The sequence below is a fragment of the Scyliorhinus canicula genome, chromosome 3 (assembly GCF_902713615.1).
Source record: "Scyliorhinus canicula chromosome 3, sScyCan1.1, whole genome shotgun sequence".
Classification (NCBI taxonomy): Eukaryota; Metazoa; Chordata; class Chondrichthyes; order Carcharhiniformes; family Scyliorhinidae; genus Scyliorhinus; species Scyliorhinus canicula.
The window spans coordinates 177,790,021-177,807,958 of NC_052148.1; the positions used below are offsets into that span (position 1 = coordinate 177,790,021).

The window sequence follows — 17,938 nt, forward strand, 5'->3', positions numbered from 1 at the left end:
CGCTCGCCGTTTCTAACGGTCGAGCGGCGATTCTCCGGCCTGGATGGGCTGAGCGGCCTGCCCAATATGACCGGTTCACGCCGATGCCAACCACACCTGGGTCGCTGCCGGCGTGAACAGCGCGCGACTGCTGCATGTGGGGCCTGTGGTGGGAGGAGGATCGAGCACCAGGGGGGTGCTCAGGAGGGGTCTGGCCCGCGAGCGGTGCCCACCGATCGTCGGGCCAGCGTCTCTGAAAGACGCACTCTTTTCCCTCCGCCGTCCCGCAAGATCAATCCTCCATGTCTTGCGGGGCGGCGGAGGAGAGGACGGCAACCGCGCATGCGCGAGTGACATCATTTAGGCGCCGCCGGCCGTGTCATTCAGGTGGCGCCGCTTTGACGCGGGCGCCAAGGCCCGGCACGCAAAATTGACGCGCCGCCGCTCCTAGCCCCCTGGGGGTGGGAGAATATGGGGCGAGGAGCGGCCTCCGACGCCAGAGTGAAACACTCTGGTTTTCACTCCAGCGTCGGCACTTTGTCTCCCTTTGGGAGAATCGCGCCCAAGCATTTTGAGAAGGTAGTGGTGGGTTGTTAGTGCCCAGTGCCGCAAGTGAAAGAATGCGGATGAAGAGGAGGGAACTATTAAACAGAAAATTACAAGTGAATTCCCATAAAATTTCTCCTTGGTAACTTTGACAGATGAGCTGCAGCAACTTTGCAAAAATGGTGCAAATGCTGCAGATGTTCTTTTTCAGGGTTTCCTTGGTTCTTCCAACAAAGTTACAGAAGCCCAATGGGAGAACCCCTGGAGAAATTCAATGCCACACTGTACAGTGTTAGATGGCTTCTAAATTTAAAATGACACCATCAATCTGAGCTTAATAAATCACACTCTCAGCAGGAAGGTTTGGCTACGATGAGAGGACATTTGCAAGATGGCACTCATATCTGTAATAAAGTAGAAATGAAACACAAACGCTCAAGGGGTGAATTTGAAATGAATTACTCATTCGATCCAATCAATTTTTCAAATGGTACAAGCTGCTGCTGAGCAGTTGGAAAAAGTGGTGGAATAAATGAGGATGATATTTGAAGCAAAGTCCAGGACTCATTTGGTTTTCAAAGTATTTTTAAATATTACTACCCAAGGTTGTTCAGACGTGCAGTATAAGAATGATAAATCAACATGGTTAAACGTCACCACCTGTACACAGTAGAAACTTGAAAATATCACTGTGGAAATACCTGGAGATATCCCATGCTGTAACACAGATCAGTTCACTTTCGATGCAGTATTCTTCCTCTGCTGTTTCCCACTAGGAGTTTTGTCCTAACCTTACTAACCATGGAGAAATTTCCAATTGGAAAAAGGTGGGATAAATATAGACGTTTCAGTTTGAGATTATGGGTGGAATTCTCCCAACATGCCTGTGGTGCGTTAGGAGGTTGGAGGCCATGGAAAATCTGGCGGGAACCAAAAAGGCATAAACCTGTTCGCATAAAATCACGTTGAAATTCTTCCAATGGCGGGTCGGCCATCCGGTCATGCTGTAATTTGGACTCATTTGCATCCCATTTCAAGGTAATTTAAACAGCTTACCAGCTTCCAATCATGCATTGTGCCAAAGGGAAATCACACTGCATCAAACCCAATTGATGAAGCATGGCGTGCACAAGGCAGCCAGCCCTCGGTTCGCTGGAGACTTTAGAGGTGAGTGCAACAAAGACTACCTGCCATAGCACTGCGCGGTTCCTGATGCATTGTACACCACTCTGCCGAGGCAGACCAGTTCCTGCCCTCCATCTCTATGCCAAGCTTGTCTTCATGGACAGCAGCATGCTACTGGACCTATGAACCCTCTATGCCACCTTCCAGTTCAGTACTGCAGCTGGGGTTGGGGAGTACAGGGGTCCTCTTCCCGCCCTGGTGCCACAAACCAGTATATATCTGGACAGCAGCACGCTGCAGGAGTCATGAAGCCATTGCAACAAAGGTCTGAAGTTCGACCGGGACTGAAGTGCGAGATGAGGAGGCTGGTGGGGGGCAAGTTAAAGGAAGGCTGCATAAGAAAGGGGATATGAAAGGGCAAACATGAGAGGGGCAATGTGGAAGGGGGGCTGTGCAAGGTGGGAATATGGGAAGATCAAGGCTTATAATGGCAGGCAGAGGGGCAAGATTGATGGTAGCAAAAGCAAGAACACAGACTATTAGCTGAATGGCCATAAACTGGGAGAGGGGAATGTGCAACGAGACCTGGGTGTCCTAGTACACCAGTCACTGAAGGTGAGCATGCAGGTGCAGCAGATGGTAAAGAAGGTAAATGGTATGCTGGCCTTCATTGCGAGAGGATTCGAGTACAGGAACAGGGATGTCTTGCTGCAATTAACCACACTGGAATATTGCGTGCAGTTTTGGTTTCCCTATCTGAGGAAAGATTTTCTAGCTATAGAGAGAATGCAGCAATGGTTTACCAGACTGATTCCTGGATGGCAGTACTGACGTACGAGGAAACATCGCTGGAGTTCAGAAGAATGAGGGAGGAATCTCATAGAAACCTATAAAATTCTAACAGGACTAGACAGGGTAGAAGCAGGAAGGATGTTCCCGATGGCGGGTGTGTCCAGAACCAGGGGGCACAGTCTGAGGATACGGGTAAGACCATTTAGGACAGAGATGAGGAGAAATTCCTTCACCCAGGGAGTGGTGAGCCTGTGGAATTCATTACCACAGGAAGTAGTTCAGTCCAAAACATTCTATGGTTTCAAGAAACAGTTAGATATGGCACTTAGGACGAAGGGATCAAAAGAAATGGGGGAAAACTGGATTAGGCTATTGAGTTGGATGATCAGCCATGATCATAATAAATGGTGGAGCAGGGTTGAAGGGCCAAATAGCCTCCTCCTGCTCCTATTTTCTATGTTTCTAAGAGGTCAAACAATGGAAAGCAGAGGGGAGAGAAGCTGGACCCCGACAAGACTGCATGAAATGCAGACAAACAAGGGGGGTCAAATGGATAGCACATGCATTACTATAAGGGGATGAATGAACACTGCAGATTATGGAGTAGGGGCCTTTAGTATGGCAGATTAGGGAAGGTTTGCATGAACATTGAACTGGTTAGGGCTGAATTGGTTTGTGGAGTTTACTGTTGTCCATAGTCCTCTTTGGAAACAGAAACAATGTCAAGGCTCCCATTAAGTTCAGGAATCAGAGTGCAGACATTCCTGGGAAGCAATCGCGGGTTATCTGGACATCACAGACTCTGCAGGGATGGTTGCCAGGGAAATGATTGCCCACTTAAACACTGGCTGATGATTCTAGCGCACTGTCCTCAGACTCCAGCCGAGGAAAGGTATGATGCTGCTTACGCCACTACGCGTCCCTCATAGAGCAGACCACAGGACATCTGAAGATGTGATTCTGGTGACTAGACTGGTCAGGGGGTTCTCTGTAATATACACGAGAGAGACTTTGCCACATGATTGCAGTTTGCTGTGCCTTTCCCAATCTGGCTATGGAGGGGAGGCCCTGCAGAGGGGACCCTGTAGGAGGACGAACACTCCATGAAAGATGAAGATGAGAAGGTGCAGGAAGTCCTAGGAGATGCTGAGGGATAATATAAACGCGCGGATGCCATGGAGACAGGGAGGCGTGTGCATGATGTCCTCGTAGCTGAAAGGCTCAAAGATCAGTAAAAATAAATTAGATCATCTGAAGACATCTCCTCTCGCCATCCGTGCCATTTTGTGACTTCTGAGGGAACAACCAATCCATCGCTGAGAGGGCGCATCCTAAATTCACATTTGGGCCTTAAGTGTTCACAACTAACTAGGGTTAGATCTTTGTTATGGTCACTGGTGTCCTGGTAATATGCTCACTTTGTCAACTGAAAGTACAGCGATGTGAGTTGAGGCTAGACGCTTCCTGCAGCATGTAAGGATGCAATCACTGCAGTGAAGGAAATGTGGACCAGCTAAGTCTTTCATCCATGTCTTGGTTTGGGACACTATCAGTTAGGAAACCCAGATGAGGGGCGGCACGTGGTGCAATGGTTAGCACTGGGACTAAGGCACTGAGGACCAGGGTTCGAATCCTGGCCCTGGGTCTCTGTCCATGTGGAGTTTGCACATCCTCCCTGTGTCTGCGTGGGTTTCACCCCCACAACCCAAAGATGTGCTGGTTCGGTAGACTGGCCACGCTAAATTGTCCCTTAATTGAAAAATAAAAATAATAATTGGATACTCATAAAATTAAAAAAAGGAAACCCAGATGCGCAAAGAGTCACATTGCTGCTGAGCCTTCCTCAGCCATTGCTATTTCTTGAGGGTTGAGGATTCACCCATCATCCACTCCAAATAAAGAATTACACACATCTCCCTGACAACACACTCGGTTCTGGTACCAAGTTGCACTGAGGTTGACATCACATGAAAGTTAAGATTAAAAGAGGACACCCTGAATGTATGGGAGGCTGAACCTTGGGATAAGATGACTGCAAAGATCCAACCAAAATGCTTTCAACTGACTATTGTTTTCATAGACTCATGAAATGGTTTCTAAAAGTGCATTTTATTTACGATGATAGAGCACTTGCGGCCCAGCGACACCAAAACGTTTTAACATCCCTAATCCTAGCATTACGCCTTCATGCTGCCCCGTCATCCGCAGCAGGAGCGGAGTCATCCTGCTGACTGCTTCGTCCTGATGCCTGTGATGGCCTTGGCGGACTTCCTCTAGAGACCCGAGTGCTGGAGGACCCCAGCCTCATAAGGGTCTCCGGCTCAGGTGCCAGAAGCACTCTCAGCAGCTTGTGCTGCTGGAGTTGGTGTGGGCAGAGGCAGAGGGGACTCTGCCTGTCTACACACCCGTGGAGTGTGCTGAGTGGAGGCCTCCACGTGTCTGGCTGATGTTCATCCTTTCTGTGGGTTCCAGAAGGCCCTGGCATGACCCCTACAGGAAATGAGGCACCTCCCATGTGGCCTACATCTTGATGATGCCTACCAGAATATGTAGTCATGGAGTTCATGGCTGATTGCAAATCCAGCAGGACCAAAGTCTCAATGGTGGCTGCCAATCTTCCCAGGGTGGTCTCGAGGTGCTCCCATGTCAGAGCCACAATATGAGAGATCGCGGAGGGGCTCCTCCATCATATGCCAGAGATCTGGATTGTCCCTCCTCCAACAACTGCAGGGACATGTGCGTGCGGCTTCTCCAGAAAGTCACCCTGATTCTAATCTTTGAGTTATGCCCGACTATGTTTGCCACTGTGCTGGGTGGAGGGTGCAGGGGAGCGCGAGCATGGTTCTTCCTGGGGGCTCGGAGAGCGGCTGAGTTGGCTAGCTGGCAGTGGTCTGCTCATATCTGCAAAATACAAAAGGACAGCTTTAGTGGATGAGCTGAAGCTAACTCAGAGTATTTGGCACTCAGTGTGAAATGCAGGATTAGGTGAAGTGATGGGAGTGGAGACTTACTAGCTTGTTGCAGGAGGCCAAGCTCCATTGGCCAAGAGAAATCCTGCTCCTCCATGGCGAACTCTGAATCAGCTCCTCAAATTCAGTCATGGCAAATATCTCTGCCATCCCTCTCCCTGTCTGAGCTCACCCGCGGCTATTGTACGCAGGTTTGGCCTGTATGAGACAAAAGATGAGAACAGAGGGGATGGAGCAGAGGCTGAGTGAAATGCATGTCCCCCATGTGTGGTGAGACCTGTCCAGAAGGGACAAAGGGTGAGGTTTGAGCAACAAGACAGATGGGATGGTGGTGCTGGGAAAGTTGTGTTGAAAGAGTAATTGTTGATGTGTCTCCCACAAATGAGGGCCAGGATTCTCCAAGCCCGTGACGGGTCGGAGAATCGCCGGGGGCGCGGGAAATTCCCACCACACCGTTCCAACACCAATCGCGTGCAGTCGCCACGGCACCAGTTGGGGGCCACTGAAATAGGCCCCCACGGCGAATCTCCGCGGGCGACCGACCGAACTCCCGCTGAATTCAAACCTGGTATCGCCTGGCGGAGCTCAGACCTGCGGCCGTTGTGGACATCCTGGTGGGGGGCGGGAGGATCCGACTCTGCGGGGGGGGGGGGGGGGGGGGGGGGGGGCTCCACGGATCGGCAGATGGCTGCAATCTGGAGGAGGCCTATCTCCTTCCGCGCTGTTAAGTCCCCAACATGTTGCTCCGCACCGGCGCGGAGACGGCAACCACGCGCATGCACCGGCGCGAGTCTCCGCCAGCCGTGCAGGGCAGCCTTTCGCCGCTGGAACAGCGCGTAGCACTCCGGCGCCGTGCTAGCCCCTAAAAACCGGTGAATTGCTGGGCCAGGAGGCCTGTTGAAGCCGGAGTACACCGCTCCCATGTTTATGCCGGCGTCAACACTTGGCCGGGATTTCGGAGAATCCCGGCTGAGATCCCTGAAGACAGGAGCCTTTTGAGTACATGAAATGAAAAATGAATGAAAATGAAATGAAAATCGCTTATTGTCACGAGTAGGCTTCAATGAAGTTACTGTGAAAAGCCCCTAGTCGGCACATTCCGGCACCTGTTCGGGGAGGCTGTTACGGGAATTGAACCGTGCTGCTGGTCTGCTTGGTCTGCTTTCAAAGCCAGCGATTTAGCCCTGAGCTAAACAGCCCCCTGAGAGTCTAATAGTGGAGGAATAGTGCCATCCTGAGAGTCTAATAGTGGAGGAAGCTGAGACAGGACTTACCCTGGCGGAGCTCATGCGATCATTCATCCACTTCCTGCACTGGATGGCACTTCGCGACCATGCCGACCTCTGAAGCAATGAGCTCCCAGGCCAGAGAGGTGAAGTTATCGTGCTTCTTTGAGTCATCCTTGGGATACAGGACATGCTGGTGGGCCCACACTCCCCAAATAACGGCCTCAAGTGCCCTGGCAATGAACGATGGTGCTAACGTCTTCTTGAGGCTGCTAGCCTTTTGCCTTTGTGTTGCTGAAATCCTGAATAGTATTGGGAAGACAGCTGGGCTGGAGAGAGTGATACGAGCGTGTTGGACAGGTATCTATATATGGCACAGGGACCTTCAAACCCACCAGCAATGGCGAGCAAATGAATTAGCTGTTGGCCCGCCAGGAGAACTGGAGGGGAGATTGCCCATGCATAATTAGGGAGGTCCCAAGTGGTGCATTTGGCACGGGATCCCACCATTCTGGTCAAAAGGACAGGCCCCCACCAGAGCTGCCTGCCACAGCACTTCGTCTCAAAACGGGAGAATTCTGTCCTTTGTACGACTATGGAATTGTGAAAACGGAAACAAATAAAAGGCGAGCTAAGATCAATAACTAAGACAATGGTGGTTAAAAAAAAAGATGCAACCAAACAATAAATAATTAATGAACACAACAGTATGTTAAGAGTCATATAATCAAACAACAATAGTAAGATGCATTACACAAATCTTCTCCAAAATAACATCACTGTGCACTACTATGCAAATCAAAGTTGCAATTATATTTCAGATATTCAAGGATAAATTTTGATGTGCATGTTTTCATCAATATTAAAGAGCATTAGGTTTATTATAGAGCCAATACAAATATTAATTCCTCAAATAAACATCAAACCAATCTATTTCACTGTACCACACCTCTTCCCATTGAGAGGGGCTGTGTGCAAACGACATGCTAGTTGTTCTTCTTTGTGATTATAATCTTGAAGTGCAGTGTAAATTGAAAAACGTATTGCTGTCTGGCTGCATGATGCTCAATGGGAGGGGGTCACAAGACATACACTTTCGCTGCACATATTAAAGGCAGCCTGCCCCTCTTAAAGGGAAACTGCACTCAAACTACATCACCTACTGGTTTATTCTTAGGAAGACTTCGAAGGATGGAAGAAGGTTGGTAATAGAGCAGCAGGCCAGAGATAGGGCTACCCGTTTTTCTGATGCCGTGGTGGAGGTGGAGAGGAGAGAGATGCTATTTCCACAGGTAGCCAGGACGCCCTCATGGTACACATTGCATAGGGAACGGGAACACCTGAACACAGAAGTTGATTCTCAGAATTTGGTCCCGAGAGCTACGTGGAGTTCAATTCCCCACTGGGTCACTGTCTGTGCGGAGACGGCACGTTCTCCCCATGTCTGCGTGGGTTTCCTCTGGGTGCTCCGGTTTCCTCCCACAGTCCAAAGATGTGCAGGTTAGGTGGATTGGCCATGCTAAATTGCCCTTAGTGTCCAAAAAGGGTAGGAAGGGGTATTGGGTTAGGGTAGAAGTGAGGGCTTAAGTAGGTCGGTGCAGACTCGATGGGCCGAATGGCCTCCTTCTGCGCTGTATGTTCTATGTTCTATGTAATGTTCCTCTTGCCTTCTTGTAGGACAAGGTTGTGCACAAGAGCAGAGAACAGCAGATAAATGGCAGCATTCCTGCATCTCCTGAGGCTCTCAAAGGAGATGGTGCTCTGCATTCTGGGGCTGACATTGACTGAGCCATGATATCAGGTGTCATCAAAAACATTCAGGGCAACAGTACGTTCCTGCCTTTTGTTACCTTTCAAATCCAATTTCATGCTCATCTGCTACCTGGCAAGAAGTGGAAGTTGCAGATGATATGATCATGGATCTCTTGCCCTCCACCCTTCCCCTTGTCTTTACCCGAAATTTCCCCTAGTTTAAGATATCCAAGATATGCCCCTGGAGGATAGGAGAAATTACAAATCTCTGACAAAGAACCACCATCACTTGATCTGATTATTGCAGCCATCATCTCAGATAGTATAGATGCAGAATCAGTGCCTGGTAAGTCAAGGGGATAAATGGATTTCAGCCAGGGCAGGAGAATGGGTAAAGTACATGAGCCAACGCATTTGAGTGTAAGGTCACAGAGGAATTTGCTGCAAGGGATTCAGGTGAGAACAGTGCTAGGTGTGCACACAGAGATGCTTGGTGCAGTGGCAGACCTGGGCTGGGATTCTCCCCTACCCGGCGGGGCGGGGGGTCCCGGCATAGCGGAGTGGCGCTAACCACTCCGGCGTCAGGCCTCCCCAAAGGTGCGGAATTCTTCGCACCTTTAGGGGTTAGGCCCACGCCGGAGTGGTTGGCACCACGCCGACTGGCGCCAAAACAGGCGCCAACGGGCTTTGACGCCCGCCGGCCGGCGTCGGGGCTGGCCGAAAGGCCTTCGCCAGTTTGCGTATGCGCCGGTGCATCAGCGGCCGCTGACGTCACCACCAGCACATGCGCGGTAGGGGGGTTCTCTTCCGCCTCCGCCATGGTGGAGGCCGTGGCGGAAGAAAATGAGTGCCCCCACGGCACTGGCCCGCCCGCCGATCGGTGGGCCCCGATCGCGGGCAAGGCCACCGTGGGGACACCCCCCCCCCCCCCCCCCCCGGGGTCCGATCGCCCCGCGCCCCCAACAGGACCTCGGGGGCCCGCTCGCGCCGCCAATCCCACCGCCACCAGAGGTGGGTGAAACGACGTCGGCGGGATCGGCCTCTCAGCGGCGGGACTTCGGCCCATCGCGGGCCGGAGAATCGCCGCGGGGGGCCCGCCGATCGGCGCAGCGCAATTCCCGCCCCCGCCAATTCCCGGGTGGCGGAGAATTCTGGCCATGGCGGGGGCGGGATTTACGCCGGCCCCGTGCGATTCTCCGACCCTGCGGGCGGTCGGAGAATTTCGCCCCTGACATATTGCATTTTGTACTGCCAAGAAGTATGGAAGAATCTGACTCCATCTTGGTACAGAGCTTTGAACGGAGCTTGGAGCCCATGCTTTCCAACATGGAAACGGTAGCCATCACCATGATGACCTGCTGACCCAGCGAATATGCAGAATCTGGTGATCAATGGCAGCCACCCAACATCTCAGTGCCGCAATAGAAGCCCAGATCGATGTTAGGTGATCCTCACCACAGCCACAGAAAACTCAACAGGGTGCCATGCACACCCAAATCTTTGTCGACATGGCTACAGACGCCAGTGTTCAAAAGGGCTTGTAAGGTCTCACAGCAGTCCAGCACTCTGTGCTCCAGCTGATTAATGGAATTACTGAGGTGTCATTCTGCGGGAAAAGCAATGGTTCTGCAGACCAAGAAGACATTGTTCTCTCTTGTGATGACAGCATTCAGGCTGCTACCACAGTCACTCTGCCAGAGCCCTTTATATTGCCTCACAGTCACCCAGCCCAAGCTACTGCCAATCATGCAGAGGTGGTGCAGTCTAAAGCTAGACCCTCAACGTTAAGAGCTACTCGAGGGCATCCTGCAAGGCTTCCTGACATCTCCCCAATGAAACACAACAGCCTTTCACCAGTCATGCTGTAACCACAGGACCAGCACAGTGTAGGATCCTGAGACACCTGAAAAATAAGCAATAAAGAAAAGCACATGGATGATAAGTTCAATTTTGTATCTATCATTGCAAGTGTTGTTGAATAAAGTTGTAATGGAATGGTATTTTTGTGGGTTTTTAACTTCAGGATTTTGTCCAAGAGGCACTGTGATGGTCTGTGGCAAATGAGAGGGAAGGTACAGAATATGCAACAACAATGATGCTGTGGTGTGATTTCAGGGAACTGAAATCCGTGTAGTCAATTACAGTCTGTCCAAAGAATAGTGATCTTGGCTACCTCTTCCTGTACCTTCTTCTCCCTTCTCGGTTATCTGTACCCCATCTCTTAGTCATGCTGTAGCCGCAGAGGAACTGCAACTATAGTCCCCATTACTGAAGCAGGCTTTCCCCTGACTGGCCTTCCAACTTCTCTGATGTCCTTGCTCCAGCTACATTCAACATAGCATTTTCACTGACGCTATACGGCAGTAGGTGATAGCCAAAAGCACCGAATCGGGAATTCCTATTGTGAGCCTTCTTTTTTTAATAAACAATTTTATTGAGGTAGTTTTTGGCTTTATAAACAGTTACAGACATCATCAGAAAGAAAGCAAAAAAGGCAAAAGTGTGCAAACATCCACGTACTTTCAATACTTCCATCGTAACATATTGCACAAGCCCGCTCCCCTCCCACCGGTACTACCCGCCATATTTTCCCTCCTACTCTACTCTACCCCCCCCTCCCCCCACCCCCCTGCTGACGCTCACTCTCCCGCAAAGAAGTCAATAAATGGTTGCCACCTCCGGGTGAACCCCTGCACAGATCCCCTCAAGGCGAACTTAATTTTTTCCATCCCCAGGAAACTCGACATGTCCGCAAGCCACCACTCAGTCTTCGGGGGCTTTGAGTCCCTCCATGCCAATAATATTCGTCGCCGGGCTATCAGGGAAGCAAAGGCCAGCACATCGGCCTCTTTCTCCCCTGGACGCCCGGGTCTTCCGAAACCCCAAAAATTGCCACCCCTGGACTCATCACCACCCTTGTTTTTAGCACCTGGGACATGACCCCCGCAAATCCCTCCCAGTACCCCCTCAGCTTAGGGCATGCCCAAAACATGTGAACATGGTTCGCTGGTCCTCCCGCGCACCTAGTGCATTTGTCCTCTATCCCGAAAAATTTCCTCATCCGAGCCACCGTCATATGGGCCCGGTGAACGACCTTAAATTGGATCAGCCCGAGCCTAGCACATGTCGCGGTCGAATTTACCCTACTCAGGGCCTCTGCCCACAGCCCATCCTCCATTTCCCCGCCTAGCTCCTCCTCCCATTTAAGTTTCAGTTCCTCTGTCTGGGACCCTTCCTCCCTCATGAGCACCTTATATATACCCAAGACTCTGCCCTCCCCTTCTTCCCTCCTAGAGACTATTCTGTCGAGGATCCCCATTGGCGGGAGGCGCGGGAAAGATGGGACCTGTCTACGAACAAAGTCCCGCAACTGTAGGTATCTAAAATCATTTCCCCTTACCAACCCAAATTTCTCCTCCAAGCTCCTCAAACTCGCGAAGCTCCCTTCCAGGGACATATCACCCACCCTTCCCGCCCCTGCTCGCCGCCATACTCGGAACCCCCCATCCATACTGCCGGGGGCAAACTGATGGTTGTCGCAGATTGGCGCCCAGACAGACGCCCCCATCTCCCCCACATGCCTCCTCCACTGGCCCCATATCCGCAGGGTCGCCACCACTACCGGGCTGGTGGTGTACTTGGCCGGCGGCAGCGGTAGAGGAGCCGTGACCAGGGCTTCCAAGCTGGAGCCCCTGCACGAAGCCGCCTCCACCCGCTCCCAAATAGACCCCGTACCCACCATCCACTTCCTTATCATAGCGATGTTGGCCGCCCAGTAATAATTGACCAGACTCGGCAAAGCCAGCCCTCCCTCGCTGCGGTTCCTCTCCAACATCGCCTTCTTTATTGTGAGCCTTTTAATGAACACCGAGTGCAGGGCCCCTCACACTCCAGGACAGGTGTTCAGTCGGGAGTGTTTACGAGGGCGTGAGAGGTTCAAATTGGAAACTTTGGCACATAATTAGCATTAGTCACATTTTGATGCTTCGATTCCCCCTCTGCAAGCATCTGTCACTCGAACGGCCTGCCACATTTGCACCTTTAGAGTCAGCTCACACTGTGCTGAAAGTGGACAGAAGTGATTCAGCCCATGGTTATTTAAGTTTTGGGCTTCTGTTCTGCTGGAGCAGTACTGTAGGGCCGAATTATGTTGACATGGATTTCAGACATTCTGGAGAAACAGTAAACGCGGTGGCCTGTCACAGAAAGTTTCAAACCTGTAGGGAATACATTATTGTTTTAACCTTTACTGTTTAGCAACTCCCGTGAAAATCAAAAGCAATTTCACCAAGAAAGCCATTTCTCGTGGTCTTACCTCTAAATCATATGAAGCATTTACCTGCCATTTAAGTACCAACAGGTTTAGCAGCTAACAATCTAATTTCTTTGTACCCCTCTCATTTAGCTGAACGGATTTTCCAGTCTTGTTGCCACAATCCGCTGTTGTGCTTTGTGTAAGATAAGCAGTCTGTATTCTAAATCACCAGCAAATCAGAAATGCTATTTCACAAAGCCTGAAGATATTCTGAAAAGACAGAGTTGCCTGGAAGCCCAGCTAACAATTTATCCGCACAGCAATTTTACACTTGACTGTTCAACATTGTATTTTTAACACTCAAGTACATTTTTCAAATTGTTTTTGATAGAAGACATGAAGGGTTATGTACATAGCTCTCTGCAGCTTTATATTAAAATACATTTTCCTGAATTCCTCTTTCACAAGAGTACATCAGAAAGTTCAACATGAAGTTAACTACCTCCTTGTACAATCAAAATATTCAGAAATACATCATTAACATGTTTTGTTGAAGAAGTTTTTTGAGACTTTCAAAGTCAGTCAAATTAATTTTTAAAATGGAAACTAAAAATTGGGAGAGAAACTATATTATCTGCCTGTCTTACCTCGGCAAGTTCCCGCAGCGTAGTCAATGTAGTACTGCAGGGCACAGGCCTCATATTGACATTCTCCAAAGAGCAAAACTTTAGTGGGGTCTTTACAGGACAAGCAAGCTGAATTGGACTCACATGTCAAACACTGGCTACTGCAGGCTAGGAGACAAAAATAAACAATCAATTGAAAGTTTTTTTCCCCAACAAACAGACCATAACATTATAGAATCTAGCTCACGTGAAAATGAATTAATTTGTTCAAAACCTTAAATTAACTTGTGCCTGATAGCTTTCATTTGTTACATGGTTGATAATTTATGCTTGCAAATATTAAAGCAGATCCTATATAGAAATCAGGAGAACTGGCATTCAACTAAATGAGTGTTTAAGCTTTCACAGGAAATTGATTACAAAAAGCTTGAACTATTATCAACAGTAACAGACCCCAAAATGGAAGCAAATGTTTGCTGCACTTGGATCAAAATGGGCATCAATGCATTAACTGAGATAAAAAGAATTCTAAATGTTTCAGAACTTTGCAATGCCAGAATTATATCAAGAATCACTAGTGACAATGCAAATGAAAACAATGGCCATCAGAAATCTAAGCTATTACATAAAGTGCCACGTCAGTTGCCAGTGCAGCATATCATGACAGACCAAATGGCCTCCTTCTTTGTTATAACCATTCTGTGATTTAAAATTGACACAGTTAAAGTATGAAATACATTAGCATTATTTTGTTGCTTGTAAGGTAATATTCTAAACAGGTTATGGTGGGAAATAATCTTTTCAATTTGAGTTTTAGTTGATTTATACAACAGCAACATTAAAATCACAAATGTACACCAAAGACTTTAAACTAGGGTCCCTAAAACATGAGAGCGAAATGCTTAGATCCCAGGGTGTTAACAAGTCAACATACTTCTCTTGTTCTGTGACAGATTTCTGTATTTTTTACTGGCACTGTATCGTTGTTGTAGGATAAGAATAGAGCATGAATTAGCACTTTCTTTCAAAAGTCAAGGAAAAATTTCCTCGGGGTGCATCAATATTTTAAAAAGACACACAGGAGTATATCAACATGTTACAATTGACCACAATAAGAATAATCTAATAATAATCTTTTATTAGTGTCACGTAGGCTTACATTAACACTGCAATTAAGTTACTGTGAAATCCCCTAGACGCCACATTACGGCGCCTGTTTGGATACATCACCTAACAGCACGTCTTTCAGGATTTGAGGGAGGAACCCGGAGCACCTGGAGGAAACCCACGCAGGCACAGGGAGAATGTGCAGACCCGCACAGACAGTGACCCAAGCCGGGAATCGAACCCAGGTCCCTGGTGCTGTGAAGCAACAGTGCAACCACTGTGCTTCCATTTGCCACAGTTGCTGCTGTTGACTCATATCCAGTAGTTTCTGTTAAAAATATGTACGTGTAGACATCAGGTCAATACATAATCAGATCCAACTATTACATCTCCCAGTAAATTAGCCTAGAGTTGTGCCAGGTGGCAAAGTACCAAGCGACACACATATGAAAACATGTCAGGTACAAGTAGCCAGCTGGCATCGACAGAATCTTCAGCCACCAAAAGGCAACACTTAGTTATTGAGTCTTTTTTTTTGTGCCAATTTTTTTCTCCTTTATTGTTAGAAATTGGTTTAAACTGAATTATGGAATAGGAAATCAAGAAATAATTCTCATTTCTGACTGTTATTCAACAGTGCCTGCTTTAAAATGTCTAATACTAAAATCTTCCTGCCCCAGAACTGGATAGAATCCCCAACCCCAAACTGCACTGCTTCTTCTAAGTCCATAAACATTACAATTTCCTGTCCTCGGCCAATAACATAGCCTGGGGCACCTCAGTCCGTGCCCGTGGGCCCAGTGTTGAGGAAGGAAAAGCAAAGTTAATTGACAGGCCTCCGAGATCAGCAGCCAGAAGAACCCAATTACCTTTAGATAGTCAATGTAGGGGATTTAAAATTAAAACCGATCACTGACCAGTTTCTTTTGTTACTCCATACACTTCTGTAGACTTTCTGGTTGGTGTAGATCTGGGGTTAGGCTAGAGTGCCCTGAGATGCCTAGTGAGTAACCCTTAGGAAAATGTGATGTGAGACCAAGACAGCCTCCTTCTGTCTAATTTACATTGGTGAAATGGACCAATGCTTTCTGTAGCCTCCAGTACAGATCTGCATCCGCAGGAGTCCTGGCACTAAATAGAATGGAAAGACATCTTGCCAAGTAGCTCCGGTCACTTTTCATGACTTGTGCAGCTGGGGAGGTCGATGGAATTCAATCTGGATAAGTGCAAGGTGATGCACTTGGTAAAGTCAAACAAGGAAAGACCCTGTGAAGCACCGACGATCAGCGGGACCTTGGTATGCATGTACACCGGTCCCTTCAGGTAGCAGGGCAGGTAGCTACAGTGGCTAAGAAGGTATATGGTATACTTGCCTTTATTAGACAAGGCATAGAGTTTAAGAGCAGGGAGGTCTGGTTGGAACTGTAGAAAACGGTTAGGCCACAGCTGGAGTATTGTGCGCAGTTCTGGAATTCACATTATAGGAGGGATGTGATAGGATGCAGAGGAGATTTACCGGGATGTTATCTGGGCTGGAGAGTTTTAGCTATGAAGAGAGACTGGATAGACTGTGAGTGTTTTCCTTGGAGCAGAGGAGACTGAGGGGGGACATGAGTCAGATGTATAGAATTATGAGGGGCATACATTGAGCAGACAAGAAGAAACATTTCCCCTTGGTGGAGCGATCAAATACCAGATTTAAGGTTAGTGGCAGGAGGTTTAGAGGGGATGTGAAGGAAAACCTTTTTCACCCAGAGGGTGGTGGCAGTCTGGAACTCGCTGCCTAAAAGGGTGGTGGAGGCAGAGACCCTCATAACATTTAAGAAGTATTTAGATGTGCACTTGCGATGTCAAGTCATACAAGGCTATGGGCCAAGTGCTGGATGGGATTAGAATAGTTCGGTGTTTTTTGACTGGTGTAGATGTGATGGGCCGAAGGGCCTTTTCTGTGCTGTAGGCCTTTTATGACTCTACGATCCCTGGAAATAATTGTCAATAAATAACATCTGAAGTAAAGAAGTCAGATTAAAAATGGTATAACTTGACCATGATATCTTCCGTGCTCAAGTTACATGCTTACATTGCCTATGTTAATACCCGAAACAAAAAATTGCCACTCAGCAGCAGTACTGGGGACTCCTGGCACTCCAGAAGTTGTTGGCTAGCATAAATCAACACATTTCAGAAAGGGGGCTAAGAGAAAGAACAACAGTGGAAGGGAAAAATTTCATCTGGAATTTTTGTCAATTACTAGTAATTGACCGGCATTTCCAATTTAGATACGATGCTTGAAATTAAAAATATCTGTAAGTAAAGTGCCTGTTTTATTTAAAACAATGTCAGGATCAGTGGCTGCACATCACATAAGAAGTGTTTTTTCCAATTACAATTCCAACACAGATCCTGACAGTCAAACTTCTGATATGCGACACTGGTGGCCAGGTGTCTTACTGGAAATGTGAAGTTGGAAATTACGCATGAAGTAGAAATTCCATCAGTGAGCAGGTGTAGCAATATAATGGTTGTAAACGAGAGATACATACGCTGACAGGTCTGTTTGTTGTCACTGTAGAATGCTTGGGGGCAGGCAGCAATGCACATACCAGTATTGGCCAGAACCAATTCAGCTGCACAAGCAGTGCAACCATAAGCTCCTTCAGTACTGCATGTTTTACATGATGAATGACACCCTGGAATAAGCAAAGACATGAATTTATCACCATGTTTATTCCAATCAATGTAAGAATTTGAAAAAAACTGCGGACCCTATTTTATAGTATTTTATCCACCCCACTGCTTACTTTTGCAAGTGCCTCTGCTCATGAAGTATCCCGTGGGACAATGAGAAATACAACGGTCTCCTAGCAACATCTCACGGGTATCCTTGCAGTACAGACAGACACTACCTGTACCTCTAAGGTCAGCGGCGCAGTGCTTACACTGAGGTTGGCAATCTGAAACAAAAAGAAAAAAAAAATTAGTTTTGGATGGCAACAGCAAACTATCAGCCTGGAGCATTTGGCAATACATTTAGACATTGGTTCCTTTATCACTAAACTCCAGTTTAATTGGGCAACTATAAACATAGGCTGAGATACTGCTGGAGGATTTTGAGGGGTTGAACACCCAATTAATATGCAACTTTCTCAAAGCAAGTGTAGTTACAAATCAGATGGATGCCCATGCCATTCACACTACCACAAGGGCAGTTGCTTTCGGGGGGGTGGGGGAATTGAACTATTGGTTTTCACAGCGTAATTAGTTCCTCTTCGATCAGCTGAAGTTTCAAAACACCTTTCTAAATTTGAAATTCATCAAGTTATTGTCTATTTTTTATTTTCATCCTCCTATAGATATTTTTATATCAGTATTGTGATTGTGTAATATAAAATTACTGAATCTGGATTAAATTAGGTCATTGTGCTCCTGATTCCAACCTTATGGGTCATGATAAAATAGTATTAGTTCGTACAACGAAGAAGGTTCAGGTTTTAAGAATTCTATACTGTTCTTCCCATCCACTGGGAACAACACTCATCTTCCCCTTATAGCCTGCTCCAG

General features: G+C 47.9%; 1 protein-coding gene across 1 annotated transcript in view; it reads right to left on the reverse strand.

Moving 5' to 3' along the window:
* The window catches only part of fras1 (Fraser extracellular matrix complex subunit 1), a 601,677-nt gene that overhangs the window by 244,294 nt on the left and 339,445 nt on the right, over positions 1-17,938 (reverse strand). The window contains exons 21-23 of the mRNA XM_038791813.1: positions 17,179-17,331; positions 16,921-17,067; positions 13,292-13,438 (exon numbers count right to left, since the gene is read on the reverse strand). Coding sequence (XP_038647741.1) covers positions 13,292-13,438; positions 16,921-17,067; positions 17,179-17,331 — 447 coding nt within the window. The remainder of the gene's footprint in view (positions 1-13,291; positions 13,439-16,920; positions 17,068-17,178; positions 17,332-17,938) is intronic.